Below are 25,565 nucleotides of genomic sequence, written 5' to 3' on the forward strand. Positions count from 1 at the left end.
CAGAAAGAACAATGCTATTGGGAAGTCAAATGCTTTGAATGCACGCAGCAGGTCCAAAACACGTGGAAAAGACAAAGAAAGAGAGAGGAGCAAGTCCCGCTCTAAGAGTGATCTTGTATGCAACTATTGCGGCAAGAAGGGACATATTGAGAAAAAGTGTTTTCAAAAGAAGAATGACCAGAGAGCCAAAGAAGGCAAGGCTCAAGGCAAGTCTAAGGGCAAAGAAAAAGAGGAGCTGAATGTTACTTATGTTAGTGACAGTGACAGTGGACGTGAGATATGTTTCACCTCTTCACTGGAGGCTCATACACTTCATGCTGGTGATGGATCAGATATGTTTTCCTGGATTATAGATTCAGGTGCTTCCTTTCATGTGACATCCTACAGAAATCTGTTTGTCAGATATGCAGGAGGGCAAAAGGGAGTTGTCTTTCTTGGTGATAACCATGCATGTTCTATCATTGGCATAGGTGATGTCAGGCTTGTTCTTGAAAATGGCCAGCAGTTAATGCTCAAAGGGGTCAGGCATGTTCCTGAGGTGAAGAAAAACTTGATTTCCACAGGGTTGTTGGATGACGATGGTTATCATACCACCTTTGGTAATCAGAAATGGAAAATCAGCAAAGGGGCAATGGCTATTGCCAAAGGTCCTAAGGTTGATACTTTGTATTCACTTCATGGTGGACATTGTCCACATTCTGATGTAAATGCCACCGAGCTGCCAAAGATTTCATTGTGGCATAGCCGGCTTGGCCATATGAGTATTAAGGGAATGGAGCAATTGGCTCATTTTGGTTACTTGCCGAGTCTAAAATTTTCAGATTTAAAGAAATGTGAATTTTGTCTCTACGGTCGTCAAGTACAAATACCTCATAAGAGAAGGTCAGATCAGAAATTACAGCTCTTGGAGCTAGTACATACAGATGTGTGTGAGATGCCTACACTCTCTTTAGGAGGTTCAAAGTACATACTGTCATTCATAGATGACGCCACCCGCAAAGTGTGGGTTTACACTCTCAGAAAGAAGAGTGATACGTTCAAGGCTTTCACTAAGTTTGTTGCACTGGTCGAAAATGAGACAGGCAAAAAACTGAAAGCCTTACGATCTGACAATGGTGGAGAGTATTTGTCCAAAGAATTTCAAGAATTCTGTGAGGCAAAGGGTATTCAAAGGGTGTTGTCTGCACCATATGATCCTCCACAGAATGGTACAGCTGAAAAAATGTTCAGGACCATTCAAGAGAAAGTCAGATCCATGTTGTCACATGCTGCATTGCCCCACACATTTTGGGCTGAAGCTGTAAAGACAGCTGTGCACCTTATTAATAGGTCACCAAACAAGAGACTATGTGGCGGTGTGCCTGAACAGGCATGGACGGGTAAGCCTCCGTCTTACAAACACCTACGGGTCTTTGGTTGTGTCGCGTATGTGCATGTACGCAGGGAGGACAGAACTAAACTGGATCCAAAGTCTCTTAAATGCATATTCCTAGGTTACGGTGACAAAGGTGAGATGGGCTACAGGATTTGGGATCCCAAGAACAGAAAACTTATACGCAGCAATGATGTCGTGTTTGATGAAACCATCATGTTCAAGGAACCTGTTGTACAGCAGGGACCTTTAAAAGTAACTATTGATGATGACAGGCATCATGGGCAACACGAACAGGCTGTAAATCAGCCACAACAGCAGCATAACCAGCCATTAAATGATGCTGCAGCAGGTCCTAATGGACAGCCAGGTATGGCAGAAGACATCCCAATGGATGAAGCACAGTTAGGTGATCTTCCTGACATGCAAATGCAGCCAGGAGACATGGGACAGCCACCTTATCTGGGTGATGAACAGGCTGGACAGCCAGCTCAAGACGATGGTCATTGGGTTAGAAGGTCAACTAGACCGACGGGGCAGCCAGAAAGATTTGTTCCAAGCATTGATTATTTGATGCTCACTGATTGTGGAGAGCCTTCATGCTACAGAGAGGCTAGGCAGAGGGCAGACAAGGTTCAATGGGATCTTGCTATGAAGGCTGAAATGGACAGCCTTCACAAGAATGGCACTTGGGAATTGGTATCCTTGCCTACTGGTAAGAAGGTACTGCCATGCAAATGGGTTTATCGACTTAAGGTCACACCTGGTGAAAAGCCAAGGCATAAAGCCAGACTGGTTGCCAAGGGGTTCAAGCAGGAATATGGTGTTGACTTTGATGAGATATTCTCTCCTGTCGTTAAGATGACAACACTCAGAACTGTATTAGCATTGGTTGCATATGCAGATATGGACTTGGTCCAAATGGATGTCAAGACGGCATTTCTTCATGGTGATTTACATGAAGAGATTTTTATGCAGCAGCCAGAAGGCTTTACAGTAAAGGGAAAAGAGAAGCTTGTGTGCAGGCTGAAGAAAAGTCTTTATGGTCTTAAGCAGGCACCCAGAGAATGGTATCATAAGTTTGATACATTCATGCAAATCCAAGGATATAAAAGAAGTGACACTGATCACTGCTTGTATACCAAGAAAGCTTCAGATGGCAGTTTACTGATCCTCATTTTGTATGTGGATGATATGTTGATTGCTGGAAAATCTCATAAGGAGATCAATGCCTTGAAGAAAAGATTGCACCAAACCTTTGATATGAAGGATCTTGGTGATGCCAACCATATACTGGGCATGCGGATACTTCGGGATAGGGAAAAGCGGTTGCTATACTTGTCTCAGAAAGAATACATTGGCAAGGTCTTGCAGAGATTTCACATGGAAGGGGGGAAGAGTATTGGTACTCCATTGCCTCCATATGTGAAAATCAGTGCTTTGGACAGCCCTCAGACAGATGCTGAGAGAGCTGAGATGTCAAAGATCCCGTATGCATCAGCGTGTGGCAGTCTCATGTATGCTATGGTTGCAACCAGGCCCGATATTACGTTTGCAGTGGGAGTGGTTAGTAGATACATGGCAAACCCCGGCAAGAAGCATTGGAATGCAGTGAAAGGTATCATGAGATACCTGAAGGGTACACAAGATTTGTGTATATGTTTCGGCAGTCAAGATGCAAAAGTGCAAGGTTATACAGACTCTGATTATGCCGGTCACCCTGATACCCGGAAGTCTACTACCGGATACGTTTTCACTTTCACTGGAGGTGCAGTGTCGTGGGTATCTAGAATGCAGCAATGCGTTGCATTGTCTACCACAGAAGCTGAATATATTGCAGCCACTGAGGCATGCAAGGAGGCTATATGGCTATCTCGGTTAGTGGCAGATTTGGGTTATCCATTGGAGATTCCATTGTTGCATTGTGACAGTCAGAGTGCCATACAGTTGGCACGTAATTCTGTCTTTCATGCAAAGACGAAGCACATAGATGTGAAATATCACTTCATCAGGGAGGTGCTTGAAAACAAGCAAATTCAGCTTGTTAAGGTGCATACAGATGACAATTCGGCAGATCTGTTAACCAAAGGGTTAGCTGCAGAGAGGTTTGCCCACTGCAGATCTCTTATGGGTATTGGTTGAGGCCAATATTCTTTCTCTCCTTGAGGGCACACTGCCTTTAAGTGGGAGGTTGTTGGGGTAAAGGCACTGGCCACCCTATGTAAATAGTACTTTATGTTGTACTTTAGTGTAGGACACTTAAGTATGCTATGTACACATTTGTACTTAGCTGTACTTAAGGGTTACTACCTTATCCATAATATAAAAGTGTGTACTTGGGGAGGTACCACTCACTCATTGTGATTATCCCCACAAGTGTACTTAGCTGTACTTAAGGGTTACTACCTTATCCATAATATAAAAGTGTGTACTTGGGGAGGTACCACTCACTCATTGTGATTATCCCCACAAGTGTGTGTCTACAGTGAGTCACTCCCTCACTCCCTACTCTCTCCCTCACAATCTATCAATCAGCATTAGCATCCAAGAGGAAGATTTCCATGACGAGAGAATGCATCCACGAACATGTCAAACATTCGGTGTAACTACTGTCGTATGTTCGGACACTATGAAAGAGATTGCCGGAAGAAGCGGTATGACCAAGGAGGTCAATCTAGCAGCAGTAGAGGGATTTGTCGTGATAGAGAAAATGATCGTGGTGGACGTCAAAGTCACAGTCATTATGCCAATGAACCTCACACAATGCATCTTGCGAGTGAGAACATGCGAAAGATTGACACATTGTACCTTGACATTGATTACAGTTTTAAGGGGGAATGCAGTTATCAAGTTGACCATGCAGAACAAGATCCTTGGTACATTGACAATGGTGCATCATTTCACATGACAAAGCATCAAGAATGGTTCATAGAGATGAAACCATTTGAAGGACCAATGGGTGTTAGCTAGACTACAGATAACACATCAAATCAATTCAAGGGAAAGGCATAGTCTCTATGAACAACTTTGTTGGTACGAAAGAATCAGTGAAAGATGTACTCGATGTTACAAAGCTCAGCAAGACCTTTTGTTAGTTGGACAAATGACATAACATAACTACAGAGTCATCGTCAATGGAGATGAATGCACAATAAGAGATAAATCCGTAGGATATCAGCTAGTGGGAAAAGCAGGCAAGGATGCTTGTTCAGGATGCTAGCTTCAGGTTCAAACTTGCATGTCATGTTAGCTCAAGAGTAGCCGATGCCACTTTTTGCAATATGGCCCAAGAGATATGATCATGTCAATTTCAAAAGTTTGATGCAGTTGAGAAATCAGAATGTGGCACTTGGTATTCATGTAATGAAAGGGGAAAAATGAAAAAAATGGCTATTTTAGAGACCCTTTAGAGGCCTTTTAGGTGAAAAATGTGGAGGGAATATATTAGTCTATCTGCCACTCATTATACACTTTTTGATGTGATATCTAATCCTATCTACTTCCTCCTCCTTCCTCTACGTGTTGCCTACTCTCAGCACGAGTGATGATGCTCGTTTCAGTAGCTCCACCCTTATACGTGTTAGAAACATGGTAAAGAGAGATAGAGAAAAGGTTAGGTGTGAGGAAATGATACATGAATGAAAACATAATGAAAGGCTTTCTTATTCATAATTATGAGAAGTACAAGCCTTATATAGGCTACTCACTCACACACTAGCACCTAGTGCATATGGGATAAGTCCCATAATGGCACATGGCACTCACGCATGAGATTTGTATTAGGTTTTCTTTCAGTCTCATAGACCCATCGGTCTTCCGAAGACTCTAATAAAATTTCTTTCTTTCTTCTCTCTCTCTCTCTCTCCTTGCCCTTCTCTCTCTCTTCCTCTCCCTCTGCCTCATTTCCTGTCACGGGGACGTGAATTTTGTAAGCAAATAAGCTATGACTAAGTTTGCAACCAGTTTGGCCATGGGGAATTGGCCTAGAGGAGCGGTGAGTTCTTGAAAGCCCCTAGAGTTAATATCTAACTGGACACACTGGCTAGACCTAAATGTTAGAATCAAGGCATGGCATCACTTTGACCTCGCGGAGGGGTGTGGCGGAGCTAGGAAGTTTTCCCTCGGATAGATTCCCAAGTTTCCCGTGGGAAGAGGGGTTAAAAAGGATTAAAAGGTTACCCCTAGACAGTACCAATGTTTGTCATTGGTTAGTGGGGTTAGAGCCTTTAAAAGTTGCCCCTAGGAAACCAACGTTTCCTTGGTACAGGGGGTTAGGTGCCACGTGTCCAAAGTTGCCCCTAGGAAACCAACATTTCCTTGGTACAGGGGGTTAGGGGCATTAATGTGCCACGTGCCAGGCATGCAGCCCACCAGCTCCACTTTTAGCACCTTTCCCCCCTTTGGGGCAGATGGCGTCCAAATCTCGGGCCTGTTCCGGAATTCACCATCTTCTCCTTCTCCTTCTTGCTACGCTAGACCTTCCAGAGGTTGCTGGTTGCTATTTCGTTGCTGATTTTCTCTGTTTCCTTGCCCTCCAGCCCGGTTGCACGCAGTCCAAGCCCGGGAGCACCATCTGCAAACTGCTGGAGCCCAACCTGGTGCATATCTGCTGCTGTACAATCAGACTGTACGGACCCCTTTCTAGGCTGCGGGACTGCGTACGGACTGTACGGACATGCCGTACAGCCTGTATGGACCCTATTGCAAGCGTCTTGTGCTTGCACGCAGCCCGAGGCTGGTTTCTCTTGCTGCGAATTAGGGTTTTTGGCTGTGAAACTCTGTTTTGAGCTCTTTGGCAGGGTTTTGGACACCTCGGGGACCTGTTCTTGTGAGGAGCAGGTGTTTTTGGCCCGTGTTAGAATTATTAATATATTCTAGGCAGTGGCCAATGTAATGTTCTTACTCCCCTTTTGTTAAAACATATTGCATCCTTGATAGTGCAATCTTTAAAGGGTGCATCCTTCCAAAAATTAGAGATCCATATTGACTATTTAGTAATAAAGGTCCTTGCTAACAACATATGCACTAATACCAAAAAACTTTCTTGGCGAAACCCTTCCACTAAAGTTGAGTCTTAAGGTACTCTCAGGATTTCCACAAGGCTTTCCCATAGATGAATCCCTTTGTAACACAAGGTTGCTCCCCAGAAATGGTAGAGAATTTTTTGTAATTCTTTCGTAGGCTTGCCTCCTTATGTTTTGGGCCTTAGAATTTCTTTGCACTACGTCTACAAGAATTGTCGGTAAGTTTTTGGGTTTGAAAACCATTGGTATTATCATCGGTACTGCCATCAATATTACCATCAGCAGCAATACCAGCGTTATTACTAACTCTAGTAAAAAATTTACCGACTAATATTCTAATGGGAATATTGACTTTGGCATTCCCCGACAGAATTTACAGAATTTAAATTATTTTCCACTACAGCTTTGATCATTTTAAAGATTAAGAAATCTAAGAGTATGTACACCAAATTGGAGTTAGAAATTCTCATATATTCATGATGCTTGAAGGAAAGTGTATGCAGCTTGCCAAGGATGCAATCTTCACATGCATGAGGAGGCGGCGACTCTAAAGGAGGCAATGCATCAACCATATCATGCCTCTGAAGTGTCATTAAGCTGCCATAGCTCATGTGCCCATACCTGGCATGCCATAACTCCGCATTCTGTATCGCAGCAGTAGGAGTGCTCACTGATAATGCAAGATCGAATTTTTTTTCATATAGATCAAGCTGAAAAAGACCCCAATACAAAGTGCCAGACAACATTAAAGCATAGTCATTCTCTTTGTCTCTGACTGCGCACTTGTCATCATCAAAAACAACTTGAAATCCTTCTCTATTGAGTGAGGACACCGAAAGCAAATTCTTCTTTATGCCTAGCACATAGAGAACATCTGAAACTTTGAAATCTCTGCCATCAGTGGATGTGAGAATAATGTCTCCCACTCCATACACTGAATAAGAAGAATTATTTGCACAAGTCACCTTCTTTTTGGTGGGTGGAGGATGCATAGATACAAACGGACTCTTCTTAGAAGTGATGTGCTTTGAAGCACTGCTATCAAAATACGAAGTAAGAAGTGTCTCATTGACACTGAGAGAGCATGCATCCTTTGAAGGATCATAGCTGCAAGTCAAAAAAAGCATATGGGTCATCATCATTAGTGACTGTAGCATTTGAACTACCCATTGAAAAATCTGAAGTGCAAGACAGAAAGGCATAGTGCTCTTCCACAAAGTTGGCTGCAACATCTCCCCCATCATGAGAATGTGGAGCTGATGCATCTGATACAGCCATACCAGAATCCCTTTTCTTTTGTTTGGCTATGCGCTTCTTGCATTCTCCAATATAATGACCTGGCTTCTTGCAATAATGACAAATGCCCTTCTTTTTCTGCTTATCTACATCGCCCTTTGCCTTATAAGAGGGCTATCCTGAATCAGCTTTATGCTGATGTGTGGGTTGATTGGCATGAGGCTTTTGCTGCCCTTTATCCTTGGGCTTGAACTTGGAGAGCATGGCATGCTCGCCAGCCCGGGTTGCCATATTTCTACGTGTCTGCTCCTTCTACTATCACGAGGACGTGAAAAGTGAGGTAAAGTATCTTTGTAACTCTAACCCAAGGTTAACCATGGTTAAGTGTTGTAATGGTTTGGCCGTGAGGGACTAGCTAGAGAAAGCGCACACTAAGGGCAAAGTCTAGGTGCACCACTAGGTCCCAGGGGCAAGGCAAAGGCTTTAAAAGTGGGGTCTAAAAGTTGGGCCCAAGGACAATCAACGTTGTTCTTGGTATGGGGGTTAGCACTTTAATGAAGGGGCAAATGGCAAGGAGGAGATGCCATTTGTCATGTTTTGCTGCCCTTTATCCTTGGGCTTGAACTTGGAGAGCATGGCATGCTCGCCAGCTCGGGTTGCCATATTTCTACGTGTTTGCTCCTCCTACTGTCACGAGGACGTGAAAAGTGATGTAAAGTATCTTCGTAACTCAACCTATGCTTAACCCAAGGTTAACCATGGTTAAGTGTTGTAATGGTTTGGCCGTGAGGGACTGGCTAGAGAAAGCACACACTTCCTAGAAGTTCCTAAGGGCAAAGTCTAGGTGCACCACTAGGACCCAGGGGCAAGGCAAAGGCTTTAAAAGAGGGGTCTAAAAGTTGGGCCCAAGGACAATCAACGTTGTCCTTGGTATGGGGGTTAGGACTTTAATGAAGGGGCAAATGGCAAGGAGGAGATGCCATTTGTCATGCATGTGTATGCACGCCCTTCCCCCACCTTAGATCTCTCTCCCCTCACTCTGCTAGAGGTGTTGGACGTTTTTAGTTATTCTTGTGCAGTTTTTGAGCTGTTTGAGCTGTTTCAAGCCTGTTTTCAGCCGTTTTAAGCCTGTTTTGACTGTTCCTAGGCTAGTACACATTTCTAAGAAGTGCCAGAAGTCATTTCTGAACTTTCTCAAAATTTTCGTACGGACTGTACGGACGTTCATGTTCAGCTGTCTCTAGCAGGTGCCCGCTGCGTGGTGGCTTCTGGAGCTGTTTTGGACGAGTGCAGGCTGCAAGAGGAACTTTCCCTATTGCTTTTGGTACCTTCTCTTGGGAGGACTCAGGCACAGATCTCGAGGCAATCATTTCGGGACAGATCTGTGAACCATCTTTCCTGTACAGCTCTTTCTTGTTCACCCTCTGCTCTCTACCTTCATTCCTCTCTTCTCATGATTGCTGGAAGACACCTGCACCCTGCGGGGAGCCTGGACAGAGGATAGGTGCGAGAAAGGAGCTCATCCCTCTGCCATAGACAACGGGAGTTGGTTCCAGGTTTGGTTTTTCCTTGTTCTTTCTTGCTTTGCAGCTTTTTGCAGTGCATGCGTGTTGTGTGCAGTCCTTTCAGAACTCCAACAGGTTCTAGGAAGCACCCAAAGGCAAGGGTGATCCTGTGGAAGGCCTAAGGACAGTGTGGATGCATGTGATAGCCTTGAGGCTGCCTTGAGCTCAGTTTGCCAGTGGTTTGGATGCCTGAATGCCTCTAAGTTGTGTCAGATCAGAAGTGAATGCCTGAGTATGCCTTGCTAGTGGGAATTCTAGTGGTGCACTGGGATTAGATGCCTTGAAGACAAGTAGAGGATTTGCAGAGAGGAACAGTGCAGGGTTATAAAGCATTTCCATTCAGAGGCATTAAATAAATACCGTAAGGGGCGCCAAGGCATTTGGGGCCAGTGGGTGCACTGTGAGCAGGGGCATTCTAGCCTCACCTTTGTTGTTGTTGAAGCTTGTTTCTAAGTTGTGCTAAGTGATTTAAGTGACTGAAGCTTGCATTGTGGCTATTTATGAAGTTTATGAGTGAGTAGAAGAAGATCACTGCCCTTTTGTTTATCGAAGGCCGGTTTCATCTGCAACAGAAGTCCTACCAACTCGTGAAAAGAGAGATGATTGCTACCCCCCTCAATGACAAATTCAGCAAGGTGTGGAAACCAAGATAAGACTCGGGAAGAGAGTTCAAAGTGGTGGTGATCATCTCTATCACGGAGTTCTTTCAGCTAGATCACATGGACCCCAACGAGACGAGGCCTCGACATGACCGTGACCCGGAACCAGTGACCCGACAGCTCAGACAGAGGGTCGACACATAGATCACACTTGGAGACATCCCCTCCTTGTTTAGAGTTGGAGCCTGACCGACGGGGGTCACAGTAGCCCTGGTTAGACGTAGAGCTACGACCAAGAGACGTGCCAAGACTGCACCTCTGAGTGGCCGACAACACTTTATTGCCGACTTCATGCCTCCACTGCCTCATCCATCCTGATATCTTGCTGTTGCTGGGGATGATGATGATATTGATGATGATGCTGAGATTGATATATAGTCGACCACCGACATCACTATGTTGTACTTAGGACTTAGTACTGCCATTCTGCATTTTTGGCATTTTGCATTTTGCATTGGTATGGACGCTCGTTTAGTAGCTTCACTACCACAGCTCGTATCAGGATTTTCACAGTCTCATAGACCCATCGGTCTTCCGAAGACTTTAATAAACTTTCTTTCTTTCTTTCTTTCTTTCTTTCTAAATCCAGAATGACTACATCAATATTCAACAACTGTTCCCTCAAGTCCTGAAGCTTTGTGAGGTGGGAATCATGGAATCTCCCTCATCCATATGCGTATGGAAAAGCTCTCACTTCAGAAAGGAAACTCTGGCATCATTTCTTGTTGCAAACATACTCTCTAGTATCTCCCAAGCTGCCATAGATGTCTTGCATGACCGAATGTGAGGTATAATGAACCTCTTAACAGAGAGAGAAATCAGTGAAAGAGCTTGTGCATCTCCAGTGTCCCATCTTTTCTGCTCTATCGTGGGAGCTCCTGGAGCAGCTGCACAACTACTTGTGCTGTATTTGCACCTCTACCCCTACCTTCAGCTGTAGGAGTGGCAGGTGTAGCCGTTGTATTTGGTCTTGCTTCATCTCCATTGACATAATCCCAAAGATGTCTGCCAACCAAGATATTGCGAACTATGAAACTCCACAAGGAGTAGTTGGTGCCATCCAACTTATCCTCCTGTGTGAGAACTCCGAACACCTCATTGGGGTTGTTATGAGCCATTTTCACCAAATAATCTCAAAAAACACAGCAAACTGACCAAGTAAAATCCCTTTTTGAGATGTCAAATGCAAAAGTAAAATGTGCAAAAAAAATCTGCCCACAGTGACAAATACTATCACAGCCTATCAAAGGCTCAAAATGCACTTCAATGCTCTATTGAATGCCCAAAAATCTGCAAAAATTAGCAAAGTATGCAAATGGACTTGTACTAAGTCCAGAACTGCTTGCAAACTTCCAAAATGCTCTTTTACCTGCAAAATTGCAACCCAAATGCAAAAGCCCCAATTTCTTGCGGGAAATTGCATACAAAAGAGGGCAAATTATCTAAAAGCCCCAAATGTTGCACAAATTGCACTCTGCCTGCAAAAGCCCCAAATTTCAATGCTAGATTGCAGTGTAATTGCAAAAAGCCCCAAAATTCTCCAAAACTTGCAAATCTACTGCAGTGTCTGCTACAGCTTCAAATGTGCTCCAAAAGCAAAGTCAAACAATGGTTGATGCACAACTTAGCCTGCAAATGAGCTCTATCTGCAAATGATGGACACCAGCAAAAAATCCGGCAAGTATAGAACCGTACGGAATTGTACGGACGTTCTGTATGGACTGTACGAACAAAACTGGCTCAAAAGTACGAAACTGTACGGACAAATTGACGCGCGGGTATGGAAATCCGTATAGTCATACGGACTGTATGGACAAAATGCGCAAGTGTACAGACGGAGACATGCAAGGTACGCAATCCGTACAGTTGTACGAACTGTACAGACAGAATGGTGCTGTACGGACATCCGGGAGTTGAAGCTTGGCGATGGAGCAGAAATGCAGGAGCTGAAAGCAAGAGGCTGGGAGCACGGAGCAGGTCTGGGAAGGAAGTGCTCTCATACCAAACGTGAGAAAACAGAATGGAAGCAAGAGTGAGCAAAGAGAGAGTGAGCTAGATGTAGTTCACTCTCGAATGTCAACTAAATTGAAGTGGATGGAGTGTGAGTACAAGAAAGAGATATGGGGTTTTGTCTAATTGACAAAACCCTATCTAATCACTAACCGTAGTTAGAGATTAGATCGTGGTTAGGGGGAAAAATCTCTAAGAGGAAAAAGTGCCCCTAACTCACTTATTCTATGGTAAGATTTGTTTATCCTTGGCCATTTCACATTTATACTCACATTATGTCGATTTGTATATTAAGTTCATCATGAACATATGAGAATGGTGTACATACTCTTAGATTTCTGATCTTATGAGAAGACTTATTATCCTTGCCTATTTCTCTTTTATACTCCAATTATGTTGGTTTGTATTTTAAGGCCAAAGACTATGCACAGAAGAAGGGCATAGATTATGAGGAGACATTTGCACCTACATCCCAGATTATTGCAATGGCTGCAAATTTTGTGGGAATGTCCATCAGTTGGACATAAAAACAGCTTTCCTTAATGGGGACTTGCAGGAAGAGGTTTATGTCAAACAACCTCCTGGATTTGAACTTTATGGCAATGCACTTCAGGTATGCAAGCTTAACAAAGCTTTATATGGGCTGAAACAAGCCCCACGTGCATGGTATGCCAAGATAGATGCATTCCTGGCAAGTAAGGGATTACACAATAATCCTATGAAAAGTACCCTCTACATGAAGAAGGATGGGGGGGATATTTTGGTCATCATTCTTTATGTAGATGACATGCTGCTCACAGGGTCAATTGAGGATATAATTGCAGATTTCAAAGCTGAGTTGAAAGCTGAATTTGACATGACAGATTTGGGCATGTTAAATTTTTATTTGGGGATCCAGTTTATACAAGACAATCGTGGCATCGTTATGTCTCAATTCAAGTACGTGCAGAAACCCTTGGATAGGTTCAACATGCATGATTGTAAGCCTACTGCCACTCCCATGGAGCTAGGGCTGAAGCTTACTATGTATAATGCCGGTGAATCAATGGATGTCACACTTTACAGCTAGGCTGTTGGTGGATGCCTCATATACTTGTGCAATACCAAGCCCGATATTCAGTATGCAATATCTCAGGTGAGCAGATATTTGCAAGGCACAAAGTCTTTTGGCTTGATGTTTCCTCGGGGGGCGGGGGGGGGGGGGGTGACTTGCAGATGCATGCTTACAGTGATTCAAATTGGGTTGGAGACTGTGATACGAGGCAGTCCACTAGTGGTAATTGTTTCTTTTTGGGCAACGCTTGCATTTCTTAGCTAAGCAAGAAGCAATCTACAGTGGCTTCTTCCTCATGTGAAGCTGAGTATCGGGCATCTTTCACAGCGACAGTTGAGTGTGTTTGGCTGCGACGTTTGTTCGTTGATCTTCGTCTCATATTGGAGGGTCCTTCTCCTATTCTCACTGATAGTCAGAGTGCTATTGCAGTGGCAAAGAATCCTGTGTTTCATGCTCGCACGAAGCACATTGAGGTTCATTATCATTATGTCAGAGAGAAGTTGCATGCAGGGGAGATCAGTATGATCTATGTGTTAACACATGACAATGTTGCAAACATCTTCACCAAAGCACTTCCACGTGAGAAGTTTGAGGCATTTCGCAGTGCCCTAAACTTATCTTCTTTTGGTGATTGATCACTACCTTGTACACCATATTGGCACTATAGGGGGGTGTTAGAATTATTAATGCAGGGGGGTGTTAGAATTATTAATATATTCTAGGTAGTGGCCAATGTAATGGAATAAGTGAGTTAGGGGCACTTTTTTCTCTTAGAGGTTTTTCTCCCTAACCACGATCTAATCTCTAACTACGGTTAGTGATTAGATAGGGTTTTGTCACTTAGGCAAAACCCCTTATCTCTTTTCAGCCCAGCTTCTTTTTGTTTTCACTTTGGGATTTATTCCTAGCTTCTCTATTTTGAGGTTCTCTATGGGATTCCCTGGGTTTGTTGCAATCACCCAGTCACAGAGGGTGAACCCAGGTTGAGACTAGGTTGTTGAGGTCAGAGGATGCCTATGCCTTGCTCTAGTAGTTGGGATGCACAGTTTGCCAATTTGATGCAGTGTGTATCTGAAAATGGCCTTCAGTTTCCTAAAGGACAGTAGACCATAACTTGCATTGCATATTCATTAATCACAGCCACATTGCATCATTTCCAACCTCTTAACTTTAAACAATGCAACTTAGAAACAATTGGAGAAGTAACTGGATGGAGGCTAGATTGCCCCTGCTCAATGAAACCAAGTACAAGACACCACACTGGCCCCAAACACTTGGCGCCCCTTCTGGTATTTATTTATTTCTTTATAAATGAAATTGGTACATACAACAAGGGCTCACCCTTATGCTCTGCTCCACGGGCAATTCCACTGTCCAAGCCAAACCTTGGTTATAACTTGCATTCCAACCTAGTGCACACACTAGTACCGAAGTGCCAAGGCAAAGCTAATTCACCATTTGTCCATGACCAACTGTAAAGGTGTCCAAGCATTCCACAAAGACTGTAACCAACTGTTAATGACAAGGCATCCATACACTTCCCAAAATGCTCAAGCAGCCCCAAGGCACCCAAAATGCAATACATTGCCCCTCTAGCACTCCCCCAGGCACACCCTCTATAACCGAGTGTCTGCTTAAGCGTGTAAGGTCCAGAGGAAGCTCCAAACAACAAATGGAGCAATAACAAGCTTCCAAAATCACCAAATGTAATCACATGAAAGGGATAGCGACAAGAGAACTCAAACCAGCTTCAACTGGCTTCAATCCAGCTCTGAAACACCTCCAGAAGCAACACATCCAGTGTTGAGGCTAGTAGGAGGAACTGACAGCTAGGAGAGGGGAAGGAAGAGAGGGATAACAGGCTGGAATCAGAGATAGAAGAGAGCAGGAGGATCACGGGCAGGAGAGAGAAGGTGAGCAGGCCGTACAGCAAGGGGAAGGGGCCGTACAACAAGAAATAAACGTCTGTACAGAAGCCTTTGGAATCCGTGCAGCAGCAGCATTAATGACGTCCGTACAGCCAGCAAATAAACATCCATACAGCCAGAAAATTGTCCTCGAAAGGTGTGCAGTCAGCCATGCAATCTATCCCGTACAGTGCCTTGGAGTGTGCAGCCACCATGCAACCTCATGGAACGTGCCAACAGGTCTGTATAGACAGCCAAAGGTTTCGATTTTTTGTGCAGCAAGGAGCCAGTCCGTACGAGTGCCTTTAATGCAGTGCCTGCAGTCCGTACAGCCGTACAGACTGCCTTGAAATGAGTGGAGTCCCAAGAAATGCGTGGAGCGGGGAGCTTTGGAAAACATGCCAAGCCTTTTGATCTTCAAAAAACGTAAGAGACCCTCCCGTAACGTTGAGGAGAGGAGAAAGGAAAGGAGACGGGGTAGGTAGTGCATGAGGGAATGTGGCCCCCTCATTAAAGCTCTAACTGTTGCAAACCAATGGAACATTGGTTTGCCCCTCACATTAAAATCCTAACCCCTTCTAACCAATGAAACATTGGTTTCCTTGGGCCTCACTTTAAGACCCCTCTAAACCTTGCCTGCCCCTAGCAAGTAGGCCTAGTGTGTGCACCTAGGGACTTCTGGGAAGTGTTGCTTCCCCTGGGCTAGTCCCCTAAGCCAAAGTTAGTCACGGTTCATACATTCACATCCCTGTGACAGTACCTAGGGTGGGCCGGTGAACAGTGGTAGCCAGTGGGATCAGTTCAGGGTGTGCCCTGGTTGGAAGTTTGCTATTTCTTTTCACTAAAGAAGAATAAAGAAATACTGCAAGGGGCATTCTAGCCTCACCTGTATTTTTCTTTAATGCTATTTGTTGTGGTGTGTTTAAGTGGTTGCAATTGACGGTGTGATCAGAGATAGTTGTGGTTTACCGCCCTTTGGGGTTCCGAAGGCCGGTTACATTTCCTCACTTCTCACTCCTCCCCCTTTCTCTCTCTCCCTTTCATGAAGTTCTATCCCCTTCCTCCAATCTTCCCCTGCCTCCTTCATTACATTGGTATCAGAGCTCCGACTCTGGCACCTTTGTTTTGGTTTCTCCTTTCACATTTCATCCTCGAAGTCATTGTGACCAAACACAACACTACTCTCTAGAGCTGCAGCTACGAATGAGCAACTGCAAAAGATCAGCATGTGGTAGTCCACCAACTTCTTCATCCAAGAACCATAGCGCAGAGTAGAACAACCAATCAATCAATCGGCTAGGTGCTAGAATCGACCCTTCCCCAAACCTGTACGCTTCCAAGAACAGGACGTGCTACAATAGCCTGGACACAAATTCGGCTTCGTATAGAGTTGCAAGCACCATATGAGGGATCACCTTCACAATGACATGTGCATGAAGCACGACCATCCATCATGCAATAGATCCCTCACGTTGTAGTTGTTGTCCGTCTTCCCCCTGGCGTATGTGCATCGTTGAAATCAGCCACGTAACCGACCAAAGTCTTTTCGTACGCGTAGCCACAACTCCGTGAGTACAAGCACCGGTGAACTGCACTAGCCATGCTCGGATTGTTAATGACGTGTGCTCATCTACCACCCCAATTGGGAGTTATGCCAACAGGAAACCCCAACGCTTCGTTTGTCGATGCCATGTGCACCACCATGTAGCGTCACGTCATGCCGTCCTCTACGGATCTCCATCGGCCAATTCCACCGCCTACAAGGAAATCTTTAGTCTTAGGTTAGTTCTAATTGCGGGTAGGATTGGGTTGGGTCAAGTAGGATTGGGTTGGGTCAAGTCGATAAAGTTAACTGGGGTTAGATTTAGTTAGCTAGTTTAGTTAGGGAAGGGTTATGTTAGTCAGGTTGGGTAAGGTTAGCAGATAACCAAAGGGATTGGGTTAGGTTCTCGTGTCCTAACTATGCAGCCTTTAGGTTAGCACTAACTGTCCTACGTGACCTCCAAAAAGAAAAAGAAAAAAGGGGAGCCTTTTCATAGCCTCTTCCGAAGGCCCTCCACGGTCCCAATTGGGCTCATTCGGGCCCCGTTTTGAAGTCTTTTCGATGACCTTTGTCTTGAGCTTCTCCATCGGCCTTTTCGTGGCTCTATACACTATATCAAGGAAAGCCATGCATTTGAGCTTCCTCTCTCCCGTGAGAGCAGTCACCATGGAGAAGCATGCACTCCTTGCTGAGTCTGCATCCCAAAGGCATCCCTCTGAAAAGACGGTGCAATAAAAGCCTGAGAAGAGGACTGACTTGCTCCCAATTGCCTTGCAACTCAAAACCAGATCTAGCCATACTCACCGGTGCAGTATTGAACGGATGCATACCTGAAGGTTGACCCAGTATAGTGTTAGCATTATATGCATCTCCTGTCTACAGTGTACTTGTGTGCACACTGCTCTGAGTGAGGGCTTCTTTGTGGGTGTGCCTGCCCCTCGTGAGGTTCTTTCATTCCCGGTTCCACACTTGTATCTGACACTATTTTCCATCAGTCGGAGGCTATTCCTACACTCAGAGGGGGCACCCACGAGACAGGGCCGAAGCGGGGGACAGCTCCTGGCCGACCAACTCCTGGCCGACCAGCTCCTAGCCGACCAGCTGGTTGGCCCAGTTGGCTGGCCGACCAGCTCCTAGGCCAACTGGACCGACCACCTACCCTGGCCTCCCCTACATAAGGGCCCTCCCCCTCCTCATTTTGATTATCTTCTGGTGCAGCTCCTCAGGCCTCCTGCAGGCTCCTCCAGCCTCCTCGTTCCTAGGCTCCAGCCTCCTCGCCTCAGGCTCCTGCCTCCTCGCTCCAGGCTCCTCCAGCCTCCTCGCTCCAGGCTCCTCCAGCCTCCTCGTTCCTAGGCTCCAGCCTCCTCGCCTCAGGCTCCTGCCTCCTCGTTCCTAGGCTCCAGCCTCCTTGTGCCCCTATCCTCTGCTCCAGTTCAGCCCCTTCTGCAGCTCCTGTTTCTCATCTGTTCAGGACTCCTTGTATTACAGTTGCTGCCCTGGTTTATGGGCTGAGTTACAGCAGATCTGTTTGTGGCACATCTTGTTGTCTCTAGTGTTCTCTGTGTGATTCTGTAGCTTCAGTTTGCTTACATCTTCCGCTGCCACTCTTGACATGGTATCAGAGCACTAGGTGCTCCCCATCCTCTTGGTTACTGAAGCATCCACCAACACCTGGGTGATTTCTTCTTTGCCTTCTCCTTCTGCTGGTTAGCAGTCTTTGTTCCTCCTGCCCCGAGATCGGCACCTTGGTCACTTCTCCCTCTGGTTGGCATCATTGCAGGCTCCTAGTTTGCTGGTCGGCATCTTCCTAGGCACCTGTCTTGTTGGTCGGCAGTACCTCCTGCATGCCCAGTGCTGGTCGGCAACACCTCAGCCACCTTCTGCTTCGAGATCTGCCCCTGTTCCCAGTCGGCAGTACCCTGGGTGGTCCCTGTGGTGGTCGGCAGTACCCCAGCCTACTCCTGCTCCAAAATTGCCTCTATTTCTGGTCGGCAGCCTGCTTCTTCCCGAGATCTGTCCAGTTTCACTCACAGTTCTATTAATTTCAAAACCTTACAAACGGGGGTCTGATTGCTACTGAAATTGATCATGGGCTGAGAGTAGAAGTGGCAAATGGACAGCATATGATCAGTAGATATGGTTGCTAGGATGCAAGGATCAAGTTCTTTGATTATTATGAATTTGCAGGTGATCTCTTGGGAGTGGATATCGGTCCAATAGATGCTCTCTTGGCTATGATTGGTTGACATCATTGGGCAAAATGACCATGGAATTAAATGCTTTGTCACGTAGCTTTATCCACAAGGGCAGATTTGTAACATGGCATGGTATTGCAACCCCTAAATTACAGGTCATTTCAATAGGCCAGAGAGCTCAAGAGGGAGAGTGCCATATATCCGTTGAATGTGTCGAGATGTCAGGAGGGTAGCATTCCCTGTGTTGAGGATTTATGATATGCAGGTCTGCCTTCACAGTTGCCCTCAAGGAGAGATGTTGATCATGCCATAGTCCTAGAACCTAGTAGTAAGCCAATTAATAAGGCCCTGCACAGTCTCTCTAAGGTAGAACGGGAAGAAGTGGCAACACAGGTGCAAGAATTGCTTGAGAAGAATTTCTCTCTCATAGCACTTCTTCTTTTGCATCCCTAGTACTCTTGGTAAAGAACAAAGACGGCTCATACCGCATGTGCATTGACTACAGAGACTTGAATAAGCCCACTATCAAGAACATGTTTCAGATCCTCAGCAATGTCACAAGAAACGTTTCTAGATTTTGGCAGGCATCGCCTAGAAACGTGTAAAAATATTGTATTTTATGTATAAGAAGGGAGTAGACTTAGCAAGGGGGTAGAGGGCTTAGGCTGCAGGCTGGAGTAGAGGCTGGAGCATGGAGTAGAGGGTTTAGGTTGGGTAGAGTAGAGGGCTTGGCAAGGAAATAGAGTAGAGGGCTTAGGCTGGGTAGAATAGAGTGTTTTGTAGGCATCAAAACAAGCAAGGGAGAGGCAAATCAAATCGGCGCAAAAAAATACTATAAATAGTATATTTTGTACCTAGGACGATTCACCCTAAATGCCACGTTTTGCAGGTTTCTAAGAAATGTTTTGGGCCCGAAACGTTTGTACACGTTTCGGATGCCTGAAACGCGCTTTATGGTGACACTAATCCCCACTTTTGAAGCTAGATTTTTAGTCCATTCATAGGATAGATGACCTATTGGATGACCTCAAGGGTGCTCAATTCCTCACTAAAATTGATTTGAGGTCAGGCTACCATCAAATCAGAATGGAAGAACGAGATGAGCACAAGACATCCTTTGGCACAGAGAGAGGTTCGTATGAGTTCAAAGTGATGTCTTTTGGATTGACCAGTGCGCCAACTACGTTCTAGGCACTCATGAACAAGATCTTGCAGCCTCTTTTTTACAAATGTGTGCTGGTATTTTTTGATGACATCCTCATTTACAGCAAGGATAAGCAGGAACACATCAGACATGTCAAGTAGGTGCTGGAAATTTTGACGTTGCATCAGCTTTATACTAGAGCCAACAAGTGTACTTTCATGGTAGAAGAGGTTGAGTATCTTGGTCATATTGTGACCAGGGATGGAATTTGGGTGGATCTATCCAAGGTTAATGCATAGGAGAGTGGCCACAGTCACAGAATCCCCATCCAACTTAGAGGCTTTTTGGGTCTTTCTTTTTCTTTACAAGAGATTTATCGAACATTTTGCCAAGAGGGCAGCCCCTCTCATTGACTTGTTAAAAAAGGATGCCTTCAAGTGGTCAGAAGAAGCACAACTCAGTTTTGAGGACCTCAAAGATGCCTTGAATAATGCACATGTACTTGTTACTCTGATTTCTCATGGTCCTTCATTGTAGGGACAAATGCAAGTGGCAAAGGCCTGGGGGCTGTTCTGAGACAAGAGCATGGAGTTATAGCTTTCGAGAGCAAGAAATTTGAGGCCAAGGAATTGAACTATCATGTTTATGACGAGGAAATGTTGGCTATTCTACATGCTTTCAAGAAATGGCACCACTACTTGTACGGTGGCAAGATTAATGTTAAGATGGATCATAGGACACTCAAGTACTTTCTTACGCAGCACAATTTGTCCATGAAGCAGAAGAGGTGGTTGGTTGCAGTTTAGTCCTATGATATCAACATTGAGTATAGGAAGGGGAAAGAAAATGTGGTTGCGGATGCCTTGTCTAGAATGTGGGCTTGTAGTTTTTTAGCTGTTCCCACCATCTATCAGGAGTACATTCAGGAAGAATATATGTAGAATTCAAAGGCAGCTCCAATATTTTTGGAGTTACAAGAGTCTTCAAGCCAAGGGCATGCTGAATTTAAGCCGCATCATGGGCTGTTGTACTGCAAGGATATAATTTATCTTGTGCCAGATTCAAAGTCTAGACTGCTGGTTTTGCATGAAATGCACTCATCTTCTATGGCAGGACATGCGGGTATCACTACGACATGAAAAGATCAAACATAGCTTCATCTGGGATGGTATGTGGCGGGATGTGGTTAATTATGTCTCTGGATGCTTGCCTTGCCAACAGAATAAGGTGGACAGCCAACTACCCGTAGGTCTCTTATAGTATTACCTATTTGAGAAGGCAAATAGACTTACATAGCTATGGATTTCATCACAAGGTTGCCTTCTATAGAGAGGGGATGGGAATAGCATTTATGTGGTGGTGGATAGAATGACAAAATAGGCTCATTTCATACCCACTAAGACCAGGTATTCAGCATCACAGGTTGCTTGACAATTCATTGAGCATGTTTTTAAGCATCATGGCTTGCCTCAGGAAATTGTCTGACAGAGATGCAACATTTATTGGTCACTTTTATAGGAGTTATTCACAGCAGTGGGTATTCTCCTAACACCTAGCACTGCTTACCACCTTGGGACAAAAATGCCTCAAGTATTCCTCCTACCCATTTATTCACCCTTTCTGACTGTCTGTCCGTCTCTACACAGAAGTCCTAGGATAAGTGGTTGGCTCTTGCTGAATTTTGTTACACAACAGTACCAAGCACCTTTCTATTGGCATGAGCTCTTTGTATGGATGCAAGGTTGGGATGCCACCTTTAATTGCAGACATGGCTGTGAAAAATCAGTGAGTAAGAAGTGACTTGGAAAGAATGGATGCCCTTTTGCAATTGGCTAAGGAAAATGTGCAGGATGCCCAAGCCAAGCAGAAGAAGTATGCGGATGAACGCAGGGGGTATCTGTCTTTTGAAGAAGGAGAATATGTGCATTTACGCTTCCATAAGAACTGTTATGCCTTGCTGAAAGGTAACACCAACTTGAAGCTTGCTCACAAGTATTACAGTCCCTACAAGATCATCCGCAAAGTTGGAGAGGTGGCATATGAGTTGGAGCTATCTAGTATCTCCAAGATTCATAATGTTTTCCATGTGTCCTTGTGCTGAAGCGGCACGTAGGAGGACATGTCCAAGTTCTTCCTAAGCTACCACGTATGGATAAGGAGGGTCACATCCTCTATGTCTCGGAGCGCATCATGGGTTGCAAAGACCATGTGCTCTGAAATAGAGTCTACATTGTGCAGATACTCCTTAGCAAAATGCAAAAGCTTAAAGAAAGAACTGCACTTTAGCAAGCAGTGTTAGAGCAATGCTCAATGAGAAGAATTGGTATTAGTAGAGGTAATTCCTACTGCAAACTACGTGCTTAATCGACTTCCGACCAAATTGATTCAAGGTATGACACCTTATGAGGCATTCATTGGATACAAGTCATGCATTGGATATTGCGACATATTTGGTTGCATAGCATATGCCCACATACATGATGATCATTGCAGAAAGTTGGATGTCAAGTCATATAAATGCATCATGGTTAGCTACAGTAAAGAGAGCAAAGTATACAAGTTGTATGATTCCATCAATCGAAAGAGCATAATCTCCAGAGATGTAGTGTTTGATGAAGAATTAGAATGGAAAGCATCAAATAAACAGGAGATAGTTACTTAGTTACCTATAAAGAAGGTTGATAAAGAAGAGCAAGAATTGCCAGACAATCCTCCAGAAGAGTAGCAACTCGGACTGTCTATTAGAGAAATCAGACCACCAGCAAGGTTGACATATGCTCGTAAAAGAAAAGCAATATAGATTGAAACTACCAATATGCTCTTATGACTACCATCATGACTACGAAAGAGCCTGTGCACTTTGAAGATACAGTTGACAAGTCAAAATGGCAAACCGCTATGAATGAAGAGATGGATGCTTTGTATAAGAACAACACTTGGGATTTATGCAATCTTTCAGTAGGAAAGAAGGCAAGTGCAAACAAGTGGGTTTATAAAGTAAAAGTACAATCCAGATGACATAATTGAATTGCAAAAGGTTTTGCATAGCAATATGGTCAAGATTATGATGAGACATATGCTCTAGTAGCAAAGATGGATTCCATAAGATTTTTGATACCACTAGTGACACTCAGCAGATTAAATGTGTACCAACTAGATGTCAAAAATGCTTTTATTAATGGTCACCCAGATGAGGAAGTGTATATGTAACAACCTGTAGGGTATGTTGAATCATGAAAAGAGCATTAGGTTTACCATCTCAAGAAAAGTCTCTATGGCAAAAGCAAGTATCCAAAAGTTGGTACATAAAAATCGACAAATATTTTGCTGATCATACTTTGTATCACAAAGTTAAAAGGGAAGACATTATTATTGCACTTTTGTATGTATATGATCTGATTGTGATAGGAAGCAATGACGGCTTCATCAACAAGCTAAAACAAGACTTATTTGTAGAGTTAATAAGAAAAATCTTGGACTTACGGACTATTGTCTTGTATTGAGTTTTGGATATACTTAGTCAGTAGAAATATGTGGATAGTCTCCTAAAGAAGTTTCATATGGCAGATTGCAAGATTGCAGCTACTCCCATCTAGCAGAGTTTGAAACTTACCAAAGATCCAAAAAAGCCTATAGTCAATGACAAGTAGCTCATCGGATCTCTTATATATCTGACTATCAGAAGATGAGATATTTGTTATGTAGTAAGCTTACTTGCATAGTTTTGTCGGTCCTACATAGCCCTCTCAAGGAACCATAAAAGGTTAGCTCCTATCCAGGTAAAACTCAAAGACTTTACCTCACCAAAGCAACTCAAAGCATCGGCAATCTTATTCAAAGCTTAGGCCACCGTGCCTTCGTTCCTCTCAACTCAAGCATATCACATATGCATGTGATAGACTCATGGTCTATAAATACTATAAACTTGGCTCCATATAAATAATGTCTCCAAGTTTCAATGCGTTTATAACTGCGTATAATTCCTTCTCTCATTGAACCTGGGTATCATCTAGCTTTTTACTCTCAAATGCCACTGGTCGGTCAGCTTGGAATAAAGCTACGTCTAATGCGAATTTACTAGCATCAACCTAGACCGGGACTGGTCTGTGGGATCTGGTAAGGCCAATATAGGTGCTTCCTTCACCTTAAACTTGAGAGAATCATTCTAGGAGATAGGATTGTTGGACCGAAGTTTGCATCCCGTAAGGAGGTTGGTGAAAGGAAAGGTTAACTTCTTAAGAAAGACAATGAATCCTAGGAATGCACAAAGTTGCCTTATTGTCTAAGGGACAGGCTAATCCAACATCTTTTGGATCCTCTCATGGTCAATGCCCATGCCCTCTCAGAAAATTATATTTCCAAGGTACAAGAGTTCTTTGCGAAATAACTTGCTCTTATACTCCTCCACATATAGCTTCTCATGCCTTAGTGTCACAAACACAATATAGAGATGCTCGACATGCTCGTTGAGAGAATGGTTGTATGCCATAATTTTCTCTAAGAAAACCACTTTGCATAGTTTGCCCGTTCAGGAATAAAGGGAAAAAAGAAAAAGGGAAAAAGTCAAGCCACCCACAGACACAAACATGCATGTTTGTGCCTGGCTGCATGTACACACATACGCCTCCCTCTAAAATGGAGCAAACCGGGACCAAAAAAAGGCAAAAAGAACCATTCCTTTTTTACTTGTCTCTCTATGATTATATGACGATGCAATAGAATGACTTCCACACGCATTGATGGTTGCTTTTAAAACACGCCTTGACAGGGTTTGTACATCTGTCATTGAATAGAATAAACGAATTGTGTTGAGAAGAACAATAGTTTTTGGAAAGAATTACATGGGGGCTTCATCTAAGTTGCATGCATTTTGTAACAGAATTTTTACTTGTGATGCTCTATTTGTTGATTTGTTTTCAATTCTTGTGGGTCTACAGGATGACATCAAGAAATATCTCACTTCAAAGAATGTGGAGTGGGAGGAGTCCACAGATCTGATGGATGTGGCCTCAAAGTGTGATGTAGTGTACCAGACACGTATACAACGCGAACGCTTTGGAGACAGAATTGATCTCTATAATAAGGCCCGAGGACGATACATTGTGAACAATCATGTCATGAATGCTTTGCAGAAACATGCTGTTGTGCTTCATCCTCTCCCACGGCTTGATGAGGTATCCCTTACAAGCCTATTGCAGATGTGAGAGAAAGTGGGCATGGTGTTTAAAAATAAGGACAATAATCCACTGACCGTGCTTTGCAGATAGCAGTTGAAGTTGATGCAGATCCCCGAGCGGCATATTTTCGCCAGGTGAAGAATGGACTTTATATACGGATGGCTCTTCTGAAGTTATTGCTGGTAGGCTGGTAACTTGTGCAATGCAAAAGCTGTGACAAGTTATCTGGTTTGCCAATATCCACCTAATGAGTACGTACATGCAATTGCTACATTTTTTGAGGAGAGTCCATTTAGCTCGCAAGAGGTAGGCAGCTTAGGTAGGCCTAACGCATATGATGGAGAGACCTGTGACAAATGTTGCGTGTCATAATTTTTATGGAGTATAGGATTTAAAGAAAGTATAGTATAAGATCAGATATATTTTAGTCTTATGAAGATATATATACAAAGATAGCAGGCTCTTTGCCCTTCGTGCCTTGTGTAGTTGTGATTACATGATTGCTAAATGAACAATTGGCGCATGGTATCCATTGTATACACAGTTTGAATTCCTTCAATCTTTTTGAAGACCATCCTAATGTCATATTTCGCCAAGAGTTATTTATCAAGTTTTGAGTAGAATAGTTAGAAGAGTGATAACTAAATGTAAGTTGTGTATGTCCATTGAACCCCCTTAG

The 25,565-nt window shown here is 44.0% G+C and overlaps 1 protein-coding gene across 2 annotated transcripts in view; it reads left to right on the plus strand.

Annotated features, from left to right (window-relative positions):
• Positions 1-25,220, plus strand: part of PYRB (PYRIMIDINE B) — a 36,450-nt gene extending 11,230 nt beyond the window's left edge. Inside the window, exons 4-5 of one of the 2 annotated variants that reach the window (XM_087401540.1) lie at positions 24,647-24,883; positions 24,973-25,220. In XM_087401540.1, the coding sequence (XP_087257666.1) occupies positions 24,647-24,883; positions 24,973-25,080 (345 nt within the window). In that variant the 3' untranslated portion in view covers positions 25,081-25,220. The remainder of the gene's footprint in view (positions 1-24,646; positions 24,884-24,972) is intronic. The other variant, XM_087401542.1, reaches the window with a different exon arrangement.
• Positions 25,221-25,565: the final 345 nt, after the last annotated feature.

The sequence above is a fragment of the Dipteris shenzhenensis genome, chromosome 30 (genome assembly GCF_047967505.1).
Source record: "Dipteris shenzhenensis isolate YYH24624 ecotype China chromosome 30, Dip_SZ_1.0, whole genome shotgun sequence".
Classification (NCBI taxonomy): Eukaryota; Viridiplantae; Streptophyta; class Polypodiopsida; order Gleicheniales; family Dipteridaceae; genus Dipteris; species Dipteris shenzhenensis.